This window comes from Pipistrellus hanaki, assembly GCF_964339955.1.
Source record: "Pipistrellus hanaki genome assembly, chromosome: 10".
Lineage (NCBI taxonomy): Eukaryota > Metazoa > Chordata > Mammalia > Chiroptera > Vespertilionidae > Pipistrellus > Pipistrellus hanaki.
This window is the reverse complement of record NC_140512.1, coordinates 9,330,624-9,350,220: the sequence shown is the minus strand read 5'-3', so window position 1 is coordinate 9,350,220 and position 19,597 is coordinate 9,330,624. Positions and strand designations below refer to the sequence as shown.

The following is a 19,597-nucleotide window of genomic DNA, read 5'->3' as shown; positions in this document are numbered from 1 at the left end:
TAGTAGGTCTTGCTGCATCCTTTCCTGCCTGAAGTCAACCACACACAAGGCATTCTTATAGGATGTCAGTATGCATCACATCCTGTCACTGTCCAACTGCAAACCCTTCAATGGCTTCTCACTACATTCAAAATAAAACCCAACTTCCGGCCATGGCTAGAGCCCCTATCGGACCTGGTCCCTCCTTCCTCCTTCCTCCACTGGCTCCAGCCTCACCTTCTCTCTGGGCAAATCCAGTCCCAGCAAATCCAGGTGATGGCCTTGCCCTCCCCTCTCCGGAGACACTCTGACTCAGGTGTTTGCTTGCTTGCCTTATTTGTTTTTAGCACTTTGCTGAGATATAATTTACATACACTGTAATGAAAGTGAACAATTTAATGGTTTTTAGTGTATGTTCAGAATTGTGTAATCATCACTGTAATCTAATTTCCGGATATTTTCATCGCCCCCCAAAGAAATCTTGTACCATCATTAGCAGTCACGTCCATCCCCCTGCCTCATTGTCTAGCCCTAGACAAATGCCAGTCTATGTTCTGTCTCTACAAATTTGATTATTCTGGACATTTTATATCAATGAGACCATAAAATGTATGGTCTTTGGTGGCTGGCTTCCCTGCAACCAAGAGACAACTCCTCTAACTTAAAAGGAGGTGAATTCTAAAGCAAAAGTGAGAACACTATTGCTTAGGTTGCATTCACTTTATTAAAGACTTGCCATGTTGTCCTAATAATATTTTTCTCAATGTCTCCACTGCCTGGTGAAACTGATGATCCCAGACTCAAAAACCTTGCTGTCTATGGGGAGTTTCTGAAAGGTATAAACAAAGAAGTAATATGAAGAGATTCTTAGCTATGTATGTCTTCCTCCCCAAACTAAAAATTCCTTAGTGGATTAAACTATGTCTTATTTATGTATACCCAGTGTTTATTAGTGTTGATATATTAATTAATTATTTTGTCCATTCACTCATCAAATTCTTTTTTGTTTTAGGCCTGTGGATAAAATATGGAAAGATGATGACAGACAAGTCTCTTCCCCACAAAGTTTACATTCTCAGAAGGGATACAGCCACTGAACAAGTAAACAAATAAGGCAATAAAAATCCACGTAATAAATGCTATGAAGAAAACAAAGCAAGGTAAGTGGGCAGAAAATAAATAGAAATGTATGCAGGAAGAAGCCCCATCTTGCATAGGGTTGTTAAGGGAAGCTTTTCTGAAGGGTGGCATTTGAAGACATCTGAATGAGAAGATTACAGCCATATGAATATTTGGGGAAAGTGGGATAGCAAATGCAAAGAAAGGAACAGCACCAACAATGCCCCTGAAGTAAAAATGTCCTAAGGTGATCAGGAATCAGCAAGAAGATCCAAGAAATTGAATCACAGTAAGAGAGAGACAGAAAGGGAGAGAGCAGTATGATATGAGGTCACAGAGGAATGCAGGGTGGGGTTGTATAGAGCTTTGTAGATCTTGGTAGGGAATCGAGATTTAATTATAAACGTACTAAGAAGTCACTGGAGATTCTTATGTGGGAGAGCAAAGTATCTGATTTATGTTTTTAAAAGACCACTCAGAATTATTATGACACTCCATTCTGAGCATAAATGTCTTGGTTAGGTGAGGTGGATTGAGTGTTGTACCACACAGCATGGGAAAGCATTCCATTCAGCCCCATCTCTGGAATGCCATCCTGACCTAAGAGGTCTCAATAAATCTCTTTGAAGGGAAAAGTTCCTTTGAGTGACAATTCCTGTTGGATGATGTCCCGTGCTGTTGGCAAGAGTTTATAAAACACTTTTCCTTCAAACCATCTCAGACCTGGTAATCCAGGAGGATTCAGGTACTGCATCTTCATTGCTGTCATCATAAACAGTTGCATCTGGTTGCTGGGGAGCCAGCCACGTGAATCTGTGTTCCGTTCCAATGGTAACTGGAACATCAGTTTCTATTATGTCCTGACAGACAAATGATTAATTAGCACAATCAGCATCTCTCCTTGAAAATGGCCATGGATCAGTGTGTTCCTCTCCATCATGTAATTGAATCAAGGCCCACACACCTGTTTCCACTTCCTTTAAACAAACACCTGCCCAATAACCAACACAAAGCGATATTAAATCCCAACCTGCCTTGTGCATAAGTACATCTTTCAACTTGACCTAATTGATGCTGAAAGCTAGGAAAGTGCAGGCCTCAGAGAAGACGACTGCCTGATCCTCACATGTAATCAGAGCGTCTGCAGCTCTGGCCCCACTCGGGCACGTGGCAGAGCTGGGGTGTCTGTGCTGCAGAGTCAGGCCAGCCCAGGCTCAGGCCTGGTTTTCCAGCTGTGTGACATTGAGTAAGCCACTTAGTCACTAAAAGTTTCTGAGTCCTTATCTTTAAAATAGGGATAATGATGCTTACCATGTTTGTTGCTCTTCTATATGACTCACATTTAGCATTTTTTACTATAATATGAATATTAACATCACTCCAAGTTAGCAAATTTCAGTTCTGATTAAGATAGAGTAAGTGCTCCTCCCTTTCTTTACCACTGATTATAAGGAAAAGTCCTATTCAGTATATGCAGAGCAACTCTCTGAAGACTCTTAAAACTATGTAATAGCATGTCAACTGGGGAATAAAATAAAAAACTCAAAAAAACAGCTCCTAGAGATGAGTTTCTTTTCTCCATATTTTCTGGCTTACATTCTAGGGCAGCCTGAATCTTGAAGCTGTGAAAGAGAAAAATAATAATGCAAGAAAAATTCTCTCTCTCGGGCTAGAGGGTTGGGGAAGGAGTTGATGGGAAAAGAGATCTTTCCCCTCTAAGCCCTACCTTCAGCATGCCCAAGGAAGTGGCATCCCCATGGCAGTGGCAATGGCAGCAGCAGTGAAGGTGGCATTGGGTGTAGAAACTCCAGCAATAGGGAATCTGCAGGCAATTGTTTTGCTGCTTTTCCCCGAGGTAGACCCAGTTTCAGGAAGTTCATTATCATGCATGGATGCTAAAACCAGGGTTCTGGAGGCAGAGCCAGGAAAAGGAACCCGTAGGAGCCAGAGAAGGCGGGGGGATTCACAGACAGGAGCTAGCAAGAGAAAGGGATCCTTTCAATCTCTTTATAAAGGATTGGACGCAACATGACCTAGGAGGCATAGAACTTGATCATAAGCAACATAACGAGGCGTTGAGGACTGAACAGGATAGACCACCACCCAGTAAAAATGGAGAAAGCTTGTTCTGAAGAGAAATGCACATCAAAACTCTTCCAGCCCCAACCCTTTGCCCAGATCCAGAGTCACTTTCATATTTTTAGGCCATTTGTCACAGCAGTACCCCACTTCTCAGAACCAAAATCTGGGGCTGCCATCTTAGAACATCACCAGCCGAGTGGCTCAGACAACAGAGGTTCACTTGTTCAGAGTTCTAGAGGCCAGAAGTTCAAGATCAAGGTGCCAGCGGGCCTGGTTTCTGCTGAGGACTCTCTTCCTGGCTCATAGAGGGCTCCCTCTTCTCTGGGTCTTCGCATGGCCCTTCCCCTGTGCAAACGGGAAGACAGGGTCTCTGGTGTGCCTCCTTCTTTGTATACAGGATTAGGGTCCTACCTTTGTGACCACATTTAACCTTTATTATCTCCTTAAACACTCTAGCTTCCAATGCCATTCTTGTACATGGGGGCTAAGGCTTCAAGATATAAAATTTTTTTTGGGCTGGTGGCAGTAGACACAATTCAGTCCGTAACATGTGTCGTTATAAAGAGAATGTTATATGACGTAGTGGACTGTGACTTTTCATAGATGTAGACGTGTCTCACTTTGAGCATAATAAAGAGAAATACCAGGACATAACATTGTTTTATACAAAGCAAAGCAGTTCTCTATATTGCAATAAAATGTTGACTAAATTCCATAAGATCTTAACTCTTGTTATCCAATGAGCTGTGGTAAAATTGGTTTCACTATATGATGTTTTGCTTAAAGTCCCAGAACCTATTGATGATGTTAAGTGAGGACTTACTGTATACATGTTGGGCAGCACAGATTACCTGTGCTAGGCACATAGTAGGTGCTCACTTATTCCGTATTGAATGGAAATGAAAAGATTCTGAGTTCCTCCTGGGTTTAGCCATCGGGTTAAATATTTAAAGATAAAAAACAGCCCATGAAAGGCTGACAGACACCCCTCCTTGGGGAAAGTTGAGAGAGGGTTGCTCTTACATTTTATAGGAGGGCAATCTAGAGGGAGACACTAGTGTCTTTCTCTCCAGCAGGACAATTTGACCAAGGGGCTGGACCTAACTCTTCCCGGGCTGGAGGAGACATCTCGGGGCAGCTCTCCCAGGTGGGGGTGGGCGAGGAAGGCAGCCAGATGGGTCCTACCTGAGCAGGGAGCCTGCAGGCCATCGTCCGGAGGAAAGGCAGCTTCAGGGGCCATGGCTGGGTGGATGTGGGCATGTGAAATCTGGCCATTCTTTTCTTCTGTCCAGTCAAAAGAGTGCGGGTTTGTATCGTATGCAAGTGGTTCTCCTGTGAGAAGATCAAGCTGCTAAAAGGAAAACAGACAGAAAGAGTGGACAAGGTACCTTATTTACACCAAACAGCTAACACAGATTGTGGGAAGACACTTGCGGGAGGTGAATTCTCTAGTGTGGGCTTGGTCAGCAGCAGATTCTGGCAGTGACTCAGTCCATGTTTGGTCCAAAGCTGCGTTTCTTGTTCTCTTTGGAAAATGGGCTAATAACATTTATCTGGAATTTACAGGGCAGAGTGAAAGACTGGCATGGGAGTTAGGGGACCCGAGTTCTCATCCTGAATCACCCCAGCCAGCCACGTGGTCTAGAGCAGAGCTATGCACTTCTCTGGACTTCAGTGTCTTTACATTGAAATTGAGGGTGCTGGCACCTAACCCTGGAATCTGAAATGACTGCACAATCAGGTTTCTCACTGAATGTACCCTCCTATGGGGGACAGGATACAGTCCAGCCCCCTCTCCCCCCATCATGCCATACCAACAGGATCTCTTGTCTGATCTGCCGAGCCCGGTCTCCTAACTGCAACTCCAGCTCCTCCACCTGCTGCCGCAGGGCCTTGCGTAAGGTTTGCAGTTGCTCGGCCTCCTTCCTGCGGGCAAATAATAGAAAACCAAATTCCACAGCCGCCTCCATTCAAAGGCCATCTCCCGGTGCTCCTCTGAAAATGTAGGCCATGTCTTTGCTATTTCTTACAGGAGAATGTCACCTTCTTTATTTGTATCAGTTGCAGACACGGGCCCATTACTAGGGCAGATTTTCTTTTTTTCTTTTTAAAGAACTCTACTGCAGAATAATTTACATACCATGAAGTTTACCTATGTTAAGAGTACAACTCAATGATTTTTACGGAATTTGCTAAGCTGTGTAACTGGCAACATCCAGGTTTGGGACACTTCCATCTTCCATAAGAACCGTCATGACCTTGTACTGCTAATTCCTAGTCCCTCAACTTCAGGCGACTCCTCATCTACATTCGGATCACATACTTTTAATCTATGTGAAAATAATGCAGATTTTCAAAACCCCCAAAACTCTGACATCTGCATTTACATGAGTCTCACTGGTGTTGATGAGAGCTGTCCTACTGGCTAGCCCCCTCTTCCCAGCTGCTGCCCGCATTCTGACCTCAGAGAGCCATGGCCATCAAGGGTGCGTGTTGCTGTCCGGCAAACGGCTCTCACAGACTCCCACTTAGAAAAGGAGAAGAAAAATGTGAGAGCCAGGGGAAGCTGGCCAATTTCTCAGCAGCCCTGCTCCGGGGCACTCATCGGTCCTGCCCTGATTATCTTTCAGCTTCAGGCGTGGGGTTGGTACTTACTCTTGTGGCTCCCTCAGATAATTACCTCTCCTCGTCGGACATGTCCCTGGAAAAGAGGGCCTGCTGCCCTGTGAGGTGCTTCTCCATTTCCTCCAAGTGCTCCCGGAAGCCCTGGCAGAGCATCCTCATTGCTTCCATCTCGCGGGCTGTGCCCTGAGAACCAGCAGAGAGAGCTCAGGGGGGAGTCCTGATTCACCGCAGGAGTGTGTCAGAGTGGGGTGCGCCGTCCCTCCCGGGTTCACCACTTTGCCCCACTGCTAATGTGCGGGAAGAGAAGAGGGAAAGGCCAGCCTTGGGCTTCTCCCGGCAGCTGGAGGCAGTGCATGGCTGGGACAGGAGGGTAGAAGTTGTTGGATGGCCCTGGACATTCTGTCCAGGAGATGGGAAGGCAGTCTGGAGGACTAGGTGATACTGGGATGGGAGAGCATAGATCAGGGGTGGGGAACCTTTCATCTGCCAAGGGCCATTTGGATATTTACAACATCATTCAAGGGCTATACAGAATTATCAACTTAAAAATTAGCCTGCCAAATTCGGTCAAACATTTAATGAACTCACCCTTAACGCCTTGGCAGGGCCAGACCAAAGGATTTCTTGGGCTTTATATGGCCCATGGGCAGAACATTGCCCACCCACGTGGTAGTTGGAGGAGAGGAAGGCAATGGGCTAGTGTATGAGCTTGCGTTTAGAAAAGTGGAGTCTTTCTCATTTCACTTTGTCGCTGAGTACTGCCTTGCTCTGAGTCTCTATAATTGAACACATCTGTTCAGATGGTTATGTTTAATTATAGAGTTTTCTAAGAAAATTTTTGTTAGTCTTAGCTTGGCTTCACCACAGTCCCTGGTGATTGAAAACCGAGGACCATCGCCAGTCAGCTAAGAAGGCCATCCACAATGAGGCAGGCACCGGTGGGCAACCCATCCCCACACGAAGAGGAATCTAGGATTGGACTGTCCCCCCAATCATGCTCTCATTACTCCTGATGGGAATCATCCTTTACAGCTTCCTTTCTCTGCATGCCTGTGCTTTTGCCTTGGTGTCCTTACTTTCCTTCTTAGAGCTACCAAGCCCAGTCCATTTGTCAGACATTCAACTGATTTGCTAAGTTCTTACTGGCTATCTCTGGTTTTCCAGCCCAGGTTGGACCGTGCTTCGAATGGGTCCATAACCCAAAACCCCAGCACCCCTATCCATCTGACTTTGGGTGCTGCAAATGCTAGTTGGAGCCTAACACACTCTCCACCAGGCCGTGGGTTTGGACCCCCTTCCTGACAGACGTGGCAGAGGCTGCTAGTTGCCTACTCACTATCTTTCTCCCCTTTATCCTTACTAACAAATTCTAATAGATTAGGGGAAGCAATGTGTCTAAGTAAGAAACTCTGTTTCCCAGCATTCCTGGCATGTACCATGTTTCCCCGAAAATAAGACATCCTCCAAAAATAAGACCTAGCGCATGGAAAGATAAGACATCCCCTGAAAAATAAGACCTAGCGCAACTTTGGGAGAAAAAAAAAAAATAAGACACTGTCTTATTTTCGGGGAAACAGGATAGATAGCAATGAGGTGGAAGTGGAGAGCATGGAGCTGGGATTCTGGGAAGCCCTTTAAAGGAAATGAGTTCTCAGGCGGGTCTCTTTTAATCTTCTTCTTCCTTCCATGGATGCTGTCTTATAGCTCTGCTACTTCCTCCCAGACCTGCTTCTAAGAAGTCCCAGATTCTTACCTTCTCCTCAAAACCACATGGCCAAGATCCTGGCAGCCCAATGGCTTTTTTTTTTTTCTTATCTGAATTGTCATAATGAAAATATTTTCCTAAGAATGATATTTTTATATTGAAAACTCTATCATTTTGCTTGGAGAGTTGGGTTTGATTCTTTTCTATCTTCTAAATATTATGCCAAATAATGTATTTTGTGTAGCAAACTCCCCAGTTACTTTTGCTTCAGTGTGAATGCATCTGAGGAATGTTTGAAGCATTACTGTGTTGGCAAGTGTTTGAAATGTGACTACAATTGTGGCTGTTCAAATCAGAAAACATCTTAGAGACCATGAAGGACTATCAGAGATCAAGTATCGTGAAAAAAATGGCTAACTTGTCCGAGGTCAAAAATGACAGTCAGATTTCAAAGCCAAGCCTCCCGATTCATTTCTGTTCTGAGTCACAGTAAGGACTACAGTGTGGCTGGCCACATGGAGAAGTTATTTGTCCTTTGAGAGCGAGCTGAGGAGAACCACTGGATTCCTATACGGGGACTACGTTCTATGGACAGTGAGGCCAGGGGCATAGAACTATGGAAGGTATGAAGGCTGGGATAGATGGCCTATGGCTCCCTGTGTAGGGAATGACAAGGAAAATTCTGAAACACTGCCATCTTCTGGTCATTTGGAAACACTAAATAGACATTTGGCTCTAGAACAAGTATTGAAGTAGTTGCAGAAAAAAAAAGAAACCTTAAACACAAAATAAAATAAAAAAGTGGAAGGGACTGTTTTGAACTCTCTTTTGCAAAATAAGATCTGGGTATACATAATACAACATCCCCTGAAAACAATGAACTTTTGAAATGGCTCATAGTATCTTTTACTATGTAAATGGTGTATGCTTTTCTTTTTCTTTAAACCTAAGTCATGAACATTAAAAAAGAATTTTCTAATATCCAAAAATCTAATTTCCAATACACCTTATTTCCTTTTCTGGAAAATTAAAAAAAATTAACAAATCATTGTGAAGAATTCACTTATATAAATAATTTAATTATATCAGTAAGCCATTATCTTAGGTAATGCATAAGACCTCACAAATGGCATTCACCGACCTAGAGTTTCTCTGCACTATTCCATCCTTCTATGTAAAGGGGGGACAGTGTTTTTCTGAGCTTTTAACCTGCAATGCTCTTAATTTCCACAACTTTTTGGAACTCCCATTGTCATGTCAGAGATGGTACCTGTCACTGCCTATAATTTTCACTTGGTCGAAGACCTATGCTCTAGATAGCTTTTTCACTGATCATTAATTTTTCTACCTACCCTTACCTAGCACCTAGCATCTAATTTAGAGCCATTTTTTCTCCAGAATATTTTTCAGGCCTTACATACTGAGGCTTGCTCACCATAGTTGCTTTGTCTCTTTGTTCTTGAGTTTGTTCTTTAGTTTATTTAAGTAGCCTCTTCTGATAGGTGAATGAAATATATTAGTTTCACTTACTTTTTTCTCTCTGTATGTGTGAGTGTGTGTACACCTGCCCAGGAGTACAAATATGCACAGGTATGTGTGTTTTGATTGTTTCCTTTGAGTGTGTGTTTGTGGTTCCTTCGATTTAGATTAAGAGAAATAAATGCATTGTCTCTAGTAAAACCCATGAAGTATGCATTTCAGCAGGTGTATAAAGCCAAATCAATTTGATATAAAAATAGCATTTTTTTTTGTATAAATGCAAATTTTAAGAGGGGAGTAGGCTGAGCCAATGTGAGATGAGGTACCGGAAGACAAGGATGGTGACAGGCATACTCATCTGAACTCCTGTTCATTTAAAACCTATACGAAAGTCTGATGATGCAAACCCCTGTATTTTCTGTGGAAGTGCAATATGTCATAGACTCCAATCAGGTGGAACATCTATTTCCAGAGGCCAGATCTCCCCACACAGTTAAGGAGACTCTGAAAAGGTTCAGCAAAACTGAAGGTTTCATGCAAGATTATACAGCTACGTGAATGTAAGACAGAGAACTGGCTCGTCAGACTGAACTGAAGATGGCGTTCAGATGCATTCATACTTATCACCTTACACGTGAATTATGCAAGGGTTCTACAGCCCTCTGTAAAGTGGGAATTAATCAGAAGGTTGGCCTTCTTTACTTCACAAGGTAATGCCAAGTATGAAATAAGAAGAAATTGGTGCCGAAACCGGTTTGGCTCAGTGGATAGAGCGTCAGCCTGCAGACTGAAAAGTCCCAGGTTCGATTCTGGTCAAGGGCATGTACCTTGGTTGCTGGCACAACCCCAGTAGGGGGTGTGCAAGAGGCAGCTGATCGATGATTCTCTCTTATCGATGTTTCTAACTCTCTATCCCTCTCTCTTCCTCTCTGTAAAAAATCAGTAAAATAAAAAAATAAGAAGAAATTTGTGAGAAGATACCATAGATCACACAGCACTCTGCAAATACTACTCCTGATCTGCAAGAAGGTGTGCCCTGAGCTTGCATTCACAAAGGGAGGCCAGACGTCATCCCAGAAGGGTGTGTGTGCCTCACCCGCCTCCCGACCTACAGAGGTAAGTACTTACAGAGTACAGCTCCCGCAGCGCAGTGCCCTGAAGGGCTTCCAGCATCTTCAGGAACTGGGCTTCTGGGTGCCTGTGTGAGCACGGGCCATGCCTGCAGCCCCAGTGGCGGTGGGGATGGTGATGACAGCAGTCACAGCAGGGGGCAGGTGCAGCATGACAGATGTCCTCTGCGCAGGGACTAGGGAAGCCCGTGTCTAGAGAGGCAGATCTGGTGAGGGGCTGGGCTTTGTTTTCTGGAGCTGAACAGTGATGCCAGCACCTGGGCTCACACAAGTAAGTCTGAATAGAGACATCCCTGAACTGCCTGGCTTCGGTCCCCAGGACAGGGTCTGTTGTGCTAACAGGGTCACACACAGTGCATTCTAAAGTTGTTCCTCTAGAATAAGTCCCCAAGGCCGCGGCATTCTGAGCATCTGATACCAGGTTGCAGGACATCTGGGTTGTCACAGACTCGGAGCTGACAGCGCTTGAATCAGCATTTGAAGAAAGGGTTCCCATCTCAGATTCTTCCCTGGGTGGTATGTGACCCCAAGCACTACACCTTGGCTTCATTTGGGGAGTGGTATCTCCAGACAGCTTTTCAGGATGGGGAATGGACTTCTCATGCGTTTGAATAAGGTCAACTAGACAGGGCATGATGTCACTGGGCTTGGGGACACGCTGTGTCAGGAAGGTGTTGTTGATGTCAGAACAGAGTTGACTGCCTTCCGCTCCTCTTGGGGCCTCAGAGTCAACATGAAGGAACTCGTCTTGAGGGTGACCCACTCCAGGTGAACTCTGAGGCTCACAGCGGAGGCTCTGCACGCACAGGCCTCCTGCCCCCTCCAGCCTCTGAAACCCATCCTTCCCTTCTGTGAGGTGGGTCACCATACACGCCAGCGGATCGTCACATCTGGAGTCCATCATGCCGACACTGGCCTCACGTTGGGTGCAGGTCACGGGCGGGGGCAGCCTCTGATGGCTGTCTTTCCTGGGGTGTTCTCCCCCACTGCTGGCCATGTCCAGGGCCATATCTGAGGCCAACTGTTCTGGATGTCTCCCGGTGGCTTCCAGCTCAGACTCTTTCTCCACCACAGCTGCTGAAGACTTTTCCTCTAAGATACTCCAGTCTTGACTAGAAGAAGCTGTGCTCGCCACACTCTTAGAGTCAGACTCGTCTGCCTCTGGCTGGCAGTCCTGGAGTGGCCCTGAGTGCTGGCTCTGATCCCTGGGCTTTCTCCTTCCACTCTCAGCAGGACTCAAGCCTCCAGTCAGGGAGGGCATCTGTGGGAGAAACCAGGATAAAGGGAAAGGGGTGAGGAAGTAGGGGAAGTGCTAGGTGTAAGAAGTGCTTTCTTTTTTTCCTTGTCATTACCATTGAGTCAGGAGATAAGGGTTACACACTCACTCGGTTTTTGTCAGTTTACTACTTTAACTGGGACCTTCTTCCTATGAGGCTCAGCTTCTTTGTTTAATAAAACCTAAAGAAACTAAAAGGGAAAGAAATTCTGAGCTTTCTGGCTCCTCGTTTAATGTCCCCTGTCTCTTAGGTGCCTGTGGCTCATGCCTTCTAAGCTTTGGGTGCCTTCCCAATTGTGGCAGCACATTTCAATCGCGTCTGTCTGTCTGTCCTTCAATCCTCTTCCAGCCCCGACTCAGCCCCTACCTGTGGGGCTGGTGGGTCCGGTGGCTCCTCCAGAAACCCGCTGCTGTCAGACTGGCAGCTGTTTGCTCTGCTCACCGTGGCACCTGCAGAGAGAAGTGAGGAGGCCTGGTGAGTAGAGTGAGAACAGGGTGACAGCACTGGGCTCAAAGCCTTTATGTGGCCGACATGCTGTAGATCCTCAATAAACGCCTGCTGTGTGGAAGTGTAAATGAATGAGGCGATTCCAAGATTTTTTCCCTCAACTGTCAGAGGTCCATGAATTGCTTTCTTAATACAAGGAGTAAAACAGGAAACAAAGGCAGAGGAACTAACGTCTCTCAGCACTACATAACAATATGAGTGTGAAATGCATCATTACTAAAGGGAAGAAAATCCAGAAGGAAACACATATGCCTTAAATGTCACGCTAACAAAACATAACACCCCAGATCTATATCTCTGCGTACATACATACATATTGCACTGAACAGAATATTTGTGTCCCTCCCCCCATTCATATGATGAAATTCTAACCCCCAAGGTGATAGCATTAGGAGTTGGGGCCTTTGGGAGGTTATCGTTAATGAGGTCAGAGCTCTTATGACCCCAGAAAGCTCTCCTTCCCCTTGCCCCATGTGAGGACACAGAGAGAAGATGAGCCCCTATGAACCATGAGGCTAACTTTCTTTCACCAGACACTGAATCTGCTCGTGCCATGACCTTGGACTTCCAGCCTCCAGAATTGAGATATATAAATTTCTGTTGCTTACAAGCCACCTGGTTTATGGAATACACTGCAACAGCAGCCTCAATGGACTCAGATATAGAGATTCTTTTCCTTTTATCTAAATGTTGGGTAAGAACTCTTTACAAACCTCATCTGGACTCTAGTTATAGGACAAGTCCGTGTCATGTTTTAGAATGTTGCTCTGGCCATTTCGAGAGGCTGGAAGGGGCAGAGAAGAATGATGCTGCATGTGGGCAGGTAACGAAGGAAAGCATGAGCATCTTGAAATTCTGCATTTGTAACTTCTTCTTAATGGGTGGGGGAAATGGGAGGTCACTAGGGAGTCACCCTGCTAATGGTTAAACTGTAGGATTTCTTTTCTCTTCTTAATGGGAAATGCTTTCCTTTTCACTACTTTATGGGCTAGAGGAGAAAGTCTCCAGGGAAGAGGGTGTTTGGAATGGAGGTTCCTTATCATGCAAAAAGCAGCAGGAGGAGGAGTCTTATGTGTCCTGGAAGAAGACTGGGGGGTGGGTTGAAAGGAAAAGGCTGCTCATTGGTGGGTGTGGTGCTTGGATGTGTGGTGCCTGGGTGAGAAGTAGGGAACTTGCCTTGGCTTTGAAGAACAGCTGCTGCAGAAGAATTCAGAGGAAAAACCACAAACACTCCAGCCTCCTTTTGTGTTCTAGGTCCAGCCTTCAAGGCCAGCTATGCTAACAAGGGTGGAGCCTCCTCTCCTTGCAGGACTTTCCTCCAGCCTCGCCAGCCATGTGTCTGAGCAAAGACCGCTGGGAGAGACATGGTCCCATGGAGAGACATGGAAGTCCAAGATCAAAGCACCAGCAGATTCAGTATTTGGTGAAAGTCAGCTTCGTGGTTCACAGGCACTCATGAGGTCCCAGAGGTGGCCCACCAGCCCAAACCCCAGCTATACCTCCTACCCCCTGAGGTCAATGTAAATAGGAAAAAGCTTAGATTTGTAGAATTAAAATTTAGAAACTTCACATTTATGAATTCCCTTCAAGCAAAATGAAAGACTAAAACTCAGAGGATATACATTTTTTAAATACTGAATCTTAGGGATACAAAAGAAATTTAAGCCAAATTTTAAGAAAACAATGTTCTTGGAAATAGCTATTACTTCTTATTGCATAAGGGTAAAACATAAAAAATATTTACTACTCATAGACCTAAATAAGATCTCTGCTTCTGGCAAGCTGGAGTAATAAAAACCAGATTTCCCTACCTCCTGAAATAACTAAAAAACTGGACAAAGTATATGAAAGCATGGTTTTAAGGAAATGGACATATGGTCATTAAAGATGGCAGACCCTGAGAGGCAGGAAGAAATCACTCCCTACCTTGAGAGAGTTCACAGGCCAGGCCGCAGGGAGAGTGAATCAGACCCTGGCAGACTCCCTGGGTTGAGGAGACAGAACTGAGTCTGGAGAGACTGAGCCAGCAGGAGTCCACAGAGTTGGGTTGGGAGAGAGGAGAAAGCTGCACAAAGAGAGAACTCGAGGGTCCCTCTTGAGTCTTCAGCCAAATACTGATCAGCTCATGCATGCAAGAAAACTCAGAAGACCATGGAAAGGAGCATTGGAAAGGATTCGAAGATGTAATGCCCAACACTCCCCCAGACCTGGAACAATGCATGTTCTCACCGCCAGCTTCCAAAACCTCCTAATTCACAGAGCATTGGCAGGATAGAGTACTCAAATGGGTCTTGACTTTGGGGAAGATAAGTTGGCATCTGGTAAGAGTCATGCAAGTAGGACCAGCACCCCCAGGCCAACCCAGCCCAGTTCCTGAAAAGAGCTCAAGACTGGAAGAATTTTAGAATTGTTATCACCTCCAATGGGATTTTCCCTGAACACTTACTATGCCCAAGGAGCCATAGCTCTTTATGACTCCACTAGACTGGGGCCTTGGCATCCCACCTTATGCCTATCAGCCTTTCCCCCTCTATTATTCAAATCCTCCCCTCCTGGGTGTGTTGTGTTCCAAAGAACTGCTAAACCCTGCATGAGTTTGTCATGCCCCTTGACAAACTGCTGGTTCCCTCTCATGGCAATCCCATAACTTCTCTGTGCAGTAAGCCTCTGAGATCCAGGTAGGCTCCGTAACTGTCATCTGGAAAACATGGAGCCGGATCTGCTGAGTTCAGATTCAGTCTCTCCTTCCTACTGGCTGTGCCATCTTGGACATGTCACCATGCTCGCTGAGTTTGTTTCCTCATGGGGAAAAGAATAAAAATGGTAATCATATTTTACTTGTGGGATTGCAACGAGGATCACACCCAATAATATATACATGAACATTTATGCATATGGTAAAATGACATAAAAATGTATACATGTGTATATATATATATATATGTATATATATATATATATATATATATATATATATACACACACACACACATATACAGTTTTGCTGTGAAACATCATCTTAATATTTATTAGAACTCAATCACTATTAATATAATTATATTTCATTAGTGAGCATAATTAGTAATAGTAGTGTTAACTAGATTTTACTTCCTTCATACTGGTGGGTCTGACCTAGGAAAGGACCCATTCACCTTTTGAAACATTTCTGCCTGGGAAGAGATAGACGCCTCGGGCACTTTGTCTGAACTATCACCAGGTGGCAGCCTTACACCAACCACAACCTCTCTCCTGATGGGCTCAGTTTTGCAGGAAAAAACAATGGAAAAGCTGCTAGTGGGAACTGGGTGGGTAATAAAAGCTCCCGAATCCTACAAGCAAGTTTTCCACATAACTTAGTCTGAGTTCTGAGGCTCAGGGGGAAAAGCCTAGGGAATTGCAATATAAACGAGAGCTGGGGAACAGAACAGGAGTCTTAGGGGTGTGATGTACGCGGGAGTTGTGTGGAGCCAAAGAAATGGTTCAATCTTAGACTCTTTGGGGTTTACCATCTTCATCTTTTCTTTACTGTTCTGCGTTACCTATTTCTTTGCCAAGTTCCCCTCTCTTCTGTCTTCCAATGGCAGGAAATTCTGTGACATTACAGATTATGCAAACTCCACTGACTCCAGAAGCTGGGCGGTAGCCAGTGTGTGAGCAGCTGGATTTAGACAACAGGGAGCAGGGTGGGTTGTCTGCACTTGAGAGTGAGCCACAGTCACTCCACAGGGAGCAGGGTAGGAAGCCAGGATGGTGCCATCCACCATCCAGTACAGGAATCCCTTCCAGAATTTTCCTTATAGAGAGCCATCTAGCTAGGACTTCTACACTTGTGTGACATGGACCTACTCCGATGTAGGCAGAACATATACTTTTTTAGAAAATGATTCTATTAGGAACCAAATCTACTTTAGCGTTTCTCTTTGTTGTCATAGCTCTGCTCCATGGAGCAATACAGTCAGTCTAACATCCCCCTTTCAAAGCAGCTGTCTCATACCCTCCAAGCCTGTTCTCTCCAGCCTAGCTCTCCCCAGGTCCTTGAAGTGAGCCCTCACGGGGTAGGCCTTCCAGACGATTTGTGTCTTTTACATTTGTGTCTCAAGTAAGCTCTTGCTTAATAATGTCTGCGTAAATCTGCAACCCTAAGTCAAGATGTATTCTGGCCAGCATGGAACAGAGGAGACCCTTTCCTACCCTGGATAGTTAGTTCACTTCCACACATACAGCCTGCCATTGGGTGAGGCTAGTCAGAACGTATGCCCTGCATTGTGTCCTACCCACACCAGTCTCTGCTTTGACTTCAAGAAATACATGTTTTGCTTCTGAAGTCATTCATTTACTTTTCAAAACATTGCTTTCAGAGAGGAAGGAAGAGGGAGAGAAAGATAGAAACATCCATGATGAGAGAGAATCATGGATCGGCTGCCTCCTGCAAGTCCCCCACTGGGGATCAAGCCCACAACCTGGGCATGTGCCCTTGACTGGAATCGAACCTGGGACCTTTCAGTTCACAGGCTGACACTCTATGACCATTTTTTAAGAATAGTGCTATGTCTCTTACCTGCCTGAGTGACAGACCTCCAGCACAGTCAACCAGACTAATTACAAATGCCTTGCCATGGTCATCGTAGTTTTCACATAGCATTGTATCTTTCTATTTTAATTATGATTACTGTGCTTTTTAATAAAAAAAAATAGTTTGGGTAACATCAGCTCACTTAAGCTTAAAGAAAAGATGGACAGAGGATTGGGCACTGTCCTCCATAATGGTCATATCTCTTTCATCTGTTCATTTTATTGAGTCTCTAAAGAACATCTTCATGTCACCCTTCCCCTCACTACTGTTTTTTGTTTTGTTTTTTACTGCTTCCAAGTCATTTTAATTTCTGATAAAAGTTATTTTCTGATAAAAGTCATCACCTGCGTTTGATGAGCTTGTCTGTGGACAAAGCCACAGATTAAGGAAAAATGGATGGCAAAGAAAAATACTAAGACTGACCTTCAATCTTATGTGGGGACAATGGAAAACATCTTCCCCAACGTATTTGTTTTAGAAACACATAATTCACAAGGTATGCCTTCTGAGCAACCACATAAAGTAAAATGATCTTAAAACAGCTGATTGGCCACTCTTTAAAGGAAAGCTGGCTGTATGAATATATACATTCCACAAATCCTTACCTACTGAGTGCTTACCGTGTGCCGGACAATGTGCTAGGATCTGTGGACAGATGGTGAGCTAGACTATACCTCTCCTCTCCAGAAGTTCACAGTCCAGCATTCTGAGAACAAGCTCTGAGGATGGCATGGCCCTTACAAAGAGTAAATCTGCCTTCATAACAAGAGCTTTGGGCACATTGAAAACGAAGTCCCTTTTTCTGGGGCTCCTCTAGAGCATGGTTTTCCTGACAAATGTGTGAACTGGATTCAAATGCTAAAAGCTATTCAGAAAAGAAAGCCTGAATACCGACTACAACACATCAAATTGTTGTATCTATCTTTGGGATGTTCATGATAGCAAAGGGAAGAGTGAAAACAGTGGAAAAAGGACAATTTACAAATAGTAAAATGGGAACAAAAATAAATCAGAAAACTTATCTCTACCTTTGAGCCCCAGATTATTGCTAGCCATTTAAAACATTATCATGGCAATGCTCAGAACATAAGGATATACAACTAGACTTGAAGCATGAATCGTGGGCATAAGGTGGACTATTTCAAATTGATTTCAAAAGGAGTTGTACGGTTGGCCTAATTTCAAACCAGCAATTTGAATATCTTTAGTCACACAAAATATACTCCATCGCTTTATGTAATGTTATGGTTCTCTTTTCTGGACTTTGCTCCTACAAAAGAAAAACCAGAAGATGCACGCACAGTAACAGATTTTTGAGGCTGAATTCTTTTTTTCTTGGTAGAACATGTTTTTGCCAAGTTTACAACCCACTTGAACTTCTGTCTGTTCTTTGATTTTAGAAACAACTTGAGCTCCTTTTAACATTGGTAAAAATCACGGACTTAGCCATAGATAAAGAAGTCTTAAGAAAGTTTACAGAAAATTTTTTATCATCCCCAAATATCTCTAAATAAAGAACTTTCCTGTTAACTTTCAGTGAAGCTGAATCTGATATATAGTGTTTTAACTTAAGGAGAGATCATTTTATTCTGATTAGGCATTTATAAACTAATGCTATAAAGGAAAATATTTTTAAAAAGACATCCTAAGAAAAGCTCCCTCCAATCTTAATCTGTTAAAGAATATGCATTATTTAAACACTTATTTGATCATTTGTTTCCTCAACATATATATTTTTGAGTGTTTCTAAGGTAAATTCTGGTGATTGAAGAGAAATCAGACATTTCTGATATTAAAATGTTGTGTCATAGATTTAAGTTGCTTAAATTTAGCTTTACACATAAAATTAAAACAAAGAATACATTAGGAACATGTTACACAGAGAACTGGCTAATCAAATGATCATAATGAAAGACTTAGGACTAAGAGTCTTGGGTCTGGATTTGTCATTAATTATCATGGGCACTAGGAATAAACCTCATGGGCCATTTGCCCCTCATATGTAAGGAATGAAGTTTTGCTTAGAAATTTACTCATAAATATTCCATCCTATAATGAAAAAATCTGGTTGCCTAAAAAGAATTATAGCCCCACCTTCACCCCTAAATATCTAACATGAATATGCATATTGGCTCAACATGGTTCACAAAAATTTACAGAGACATGGGAAGAATACCTTGTATGTATTTACAAAGAAACAAAGCAGAGACTAAACCTATGAAATCACTAGAGGCCTGGTGCATGACATTCATGCACTGGGGTGTGTGGGGGGGTCCTTCAGCCTGGCCTGTGCCCTCTCCCAGTCCTGGACCCCTGAGAGGTCCTTAGCGCTGCCTTGGAAGTAGGAGAGACTCCTGCCACCGCAGCTGTGCTTGCCAGCCAAGAGCCTGGCTTCTGGCTGAGCGGTGCTCCCCCTGTGGGAGCGCACAGTCCACCAGGGGCAGCTCCTGCATTGAGTATCTGCCCCCTGGTGGTCAGAGTGCATCATAGTGATCTGTCATTCTGCTGTTCAATTTGCACATTAGCCTTTTATTATATAGGATAATTTGTTCACCATACAGTTAACGAAAGGCAAATGTTTGTTTTTGAAGTAGTCTTATTTCTTAGGAGGCAAGAACTTATACTATTAAGATTACCTTATTATTATAATAGAAACAATAATGATACAATGACAAAAACAAAACTGCCAGTAGACCAATTCTACATACTTTAAAAAGAAAGTCATTGAATAAAAACAGAACAGCTAAAGTTCATATCACGTTCTATTTTATAAAATGAATTTGAAATTTTATTGGTTAATGCATCAGACCCTGATCTAGGTTAAACCTGTGAGAATGCCATGCAGGTGGGCAAATTGCACATGTGAAGGAAATAGACCATGGCAGATATCATCATTGATGTCTGTGCGGGCACCAGCATTAGACTAGAGTTGGCAGCAGAAGAAACCAATCAAAATCTCAGCTGCTCTGGCTCCGAGCCCCTCTCTAACCTCTCTTCCCAGGAAGAAGAACCAGCCTCACCTCTGGCTTCAACCCTCCCAGGAAAAGGCTAAAAAGATGAAATGCCAACTCTCCTCCCAAGGCGAGGAGAACAGCCCCAGGAAGGTCAGCCAAAGCCTCTT

General features: G+C 44.0%; 1 protein-coding gene across 2 annotated transcripts in view; it reads right to left on the bottom strand.

Moving 5' to 3' along the window:
• Positions 1–972: 972 nt before the first annotated feature.
• ITPRID1 (ITPR interacting domain containing 1) overlaps positions 973–19,597 on the bottom strand; it is a 64,418-nt gene continuing 45,793 nt past the window's right edge. The window contains exons 11-16 of one of the 2 annotated variants that reach the window (XM_084896841.1): positions 11,763–11,845; positions 10,118–11,380; positions 5,861–5,988; positions 4,995–5,106; positions 4,366–4,531; positions 973–3,525 (exon numbers count right to left, since the gene is read on the bottom strand). In XM_084896841.1, coding sequence (XP_084752967.1) covers positions 3,434–3,525; positions 4,366–4,531; positions 4,995–5,106; positions 5,861–5,988; positions 10,118–11,380; positions 11,763–11,845 — 1,844 coding nt within the window. In that variant the 3' untranslated portion in view covers positions 973–3,433. The remainder of the gene's footprint in view (positions 3,526–4,365; positions 4,532–4,994; positions 5,107–5,860; positions 5,989–10,117; positions 11,381–11,762; positions 11,846–19,597) is intronic. The other variant, XM_084896842.1, reaches the window with a different exon arrangement.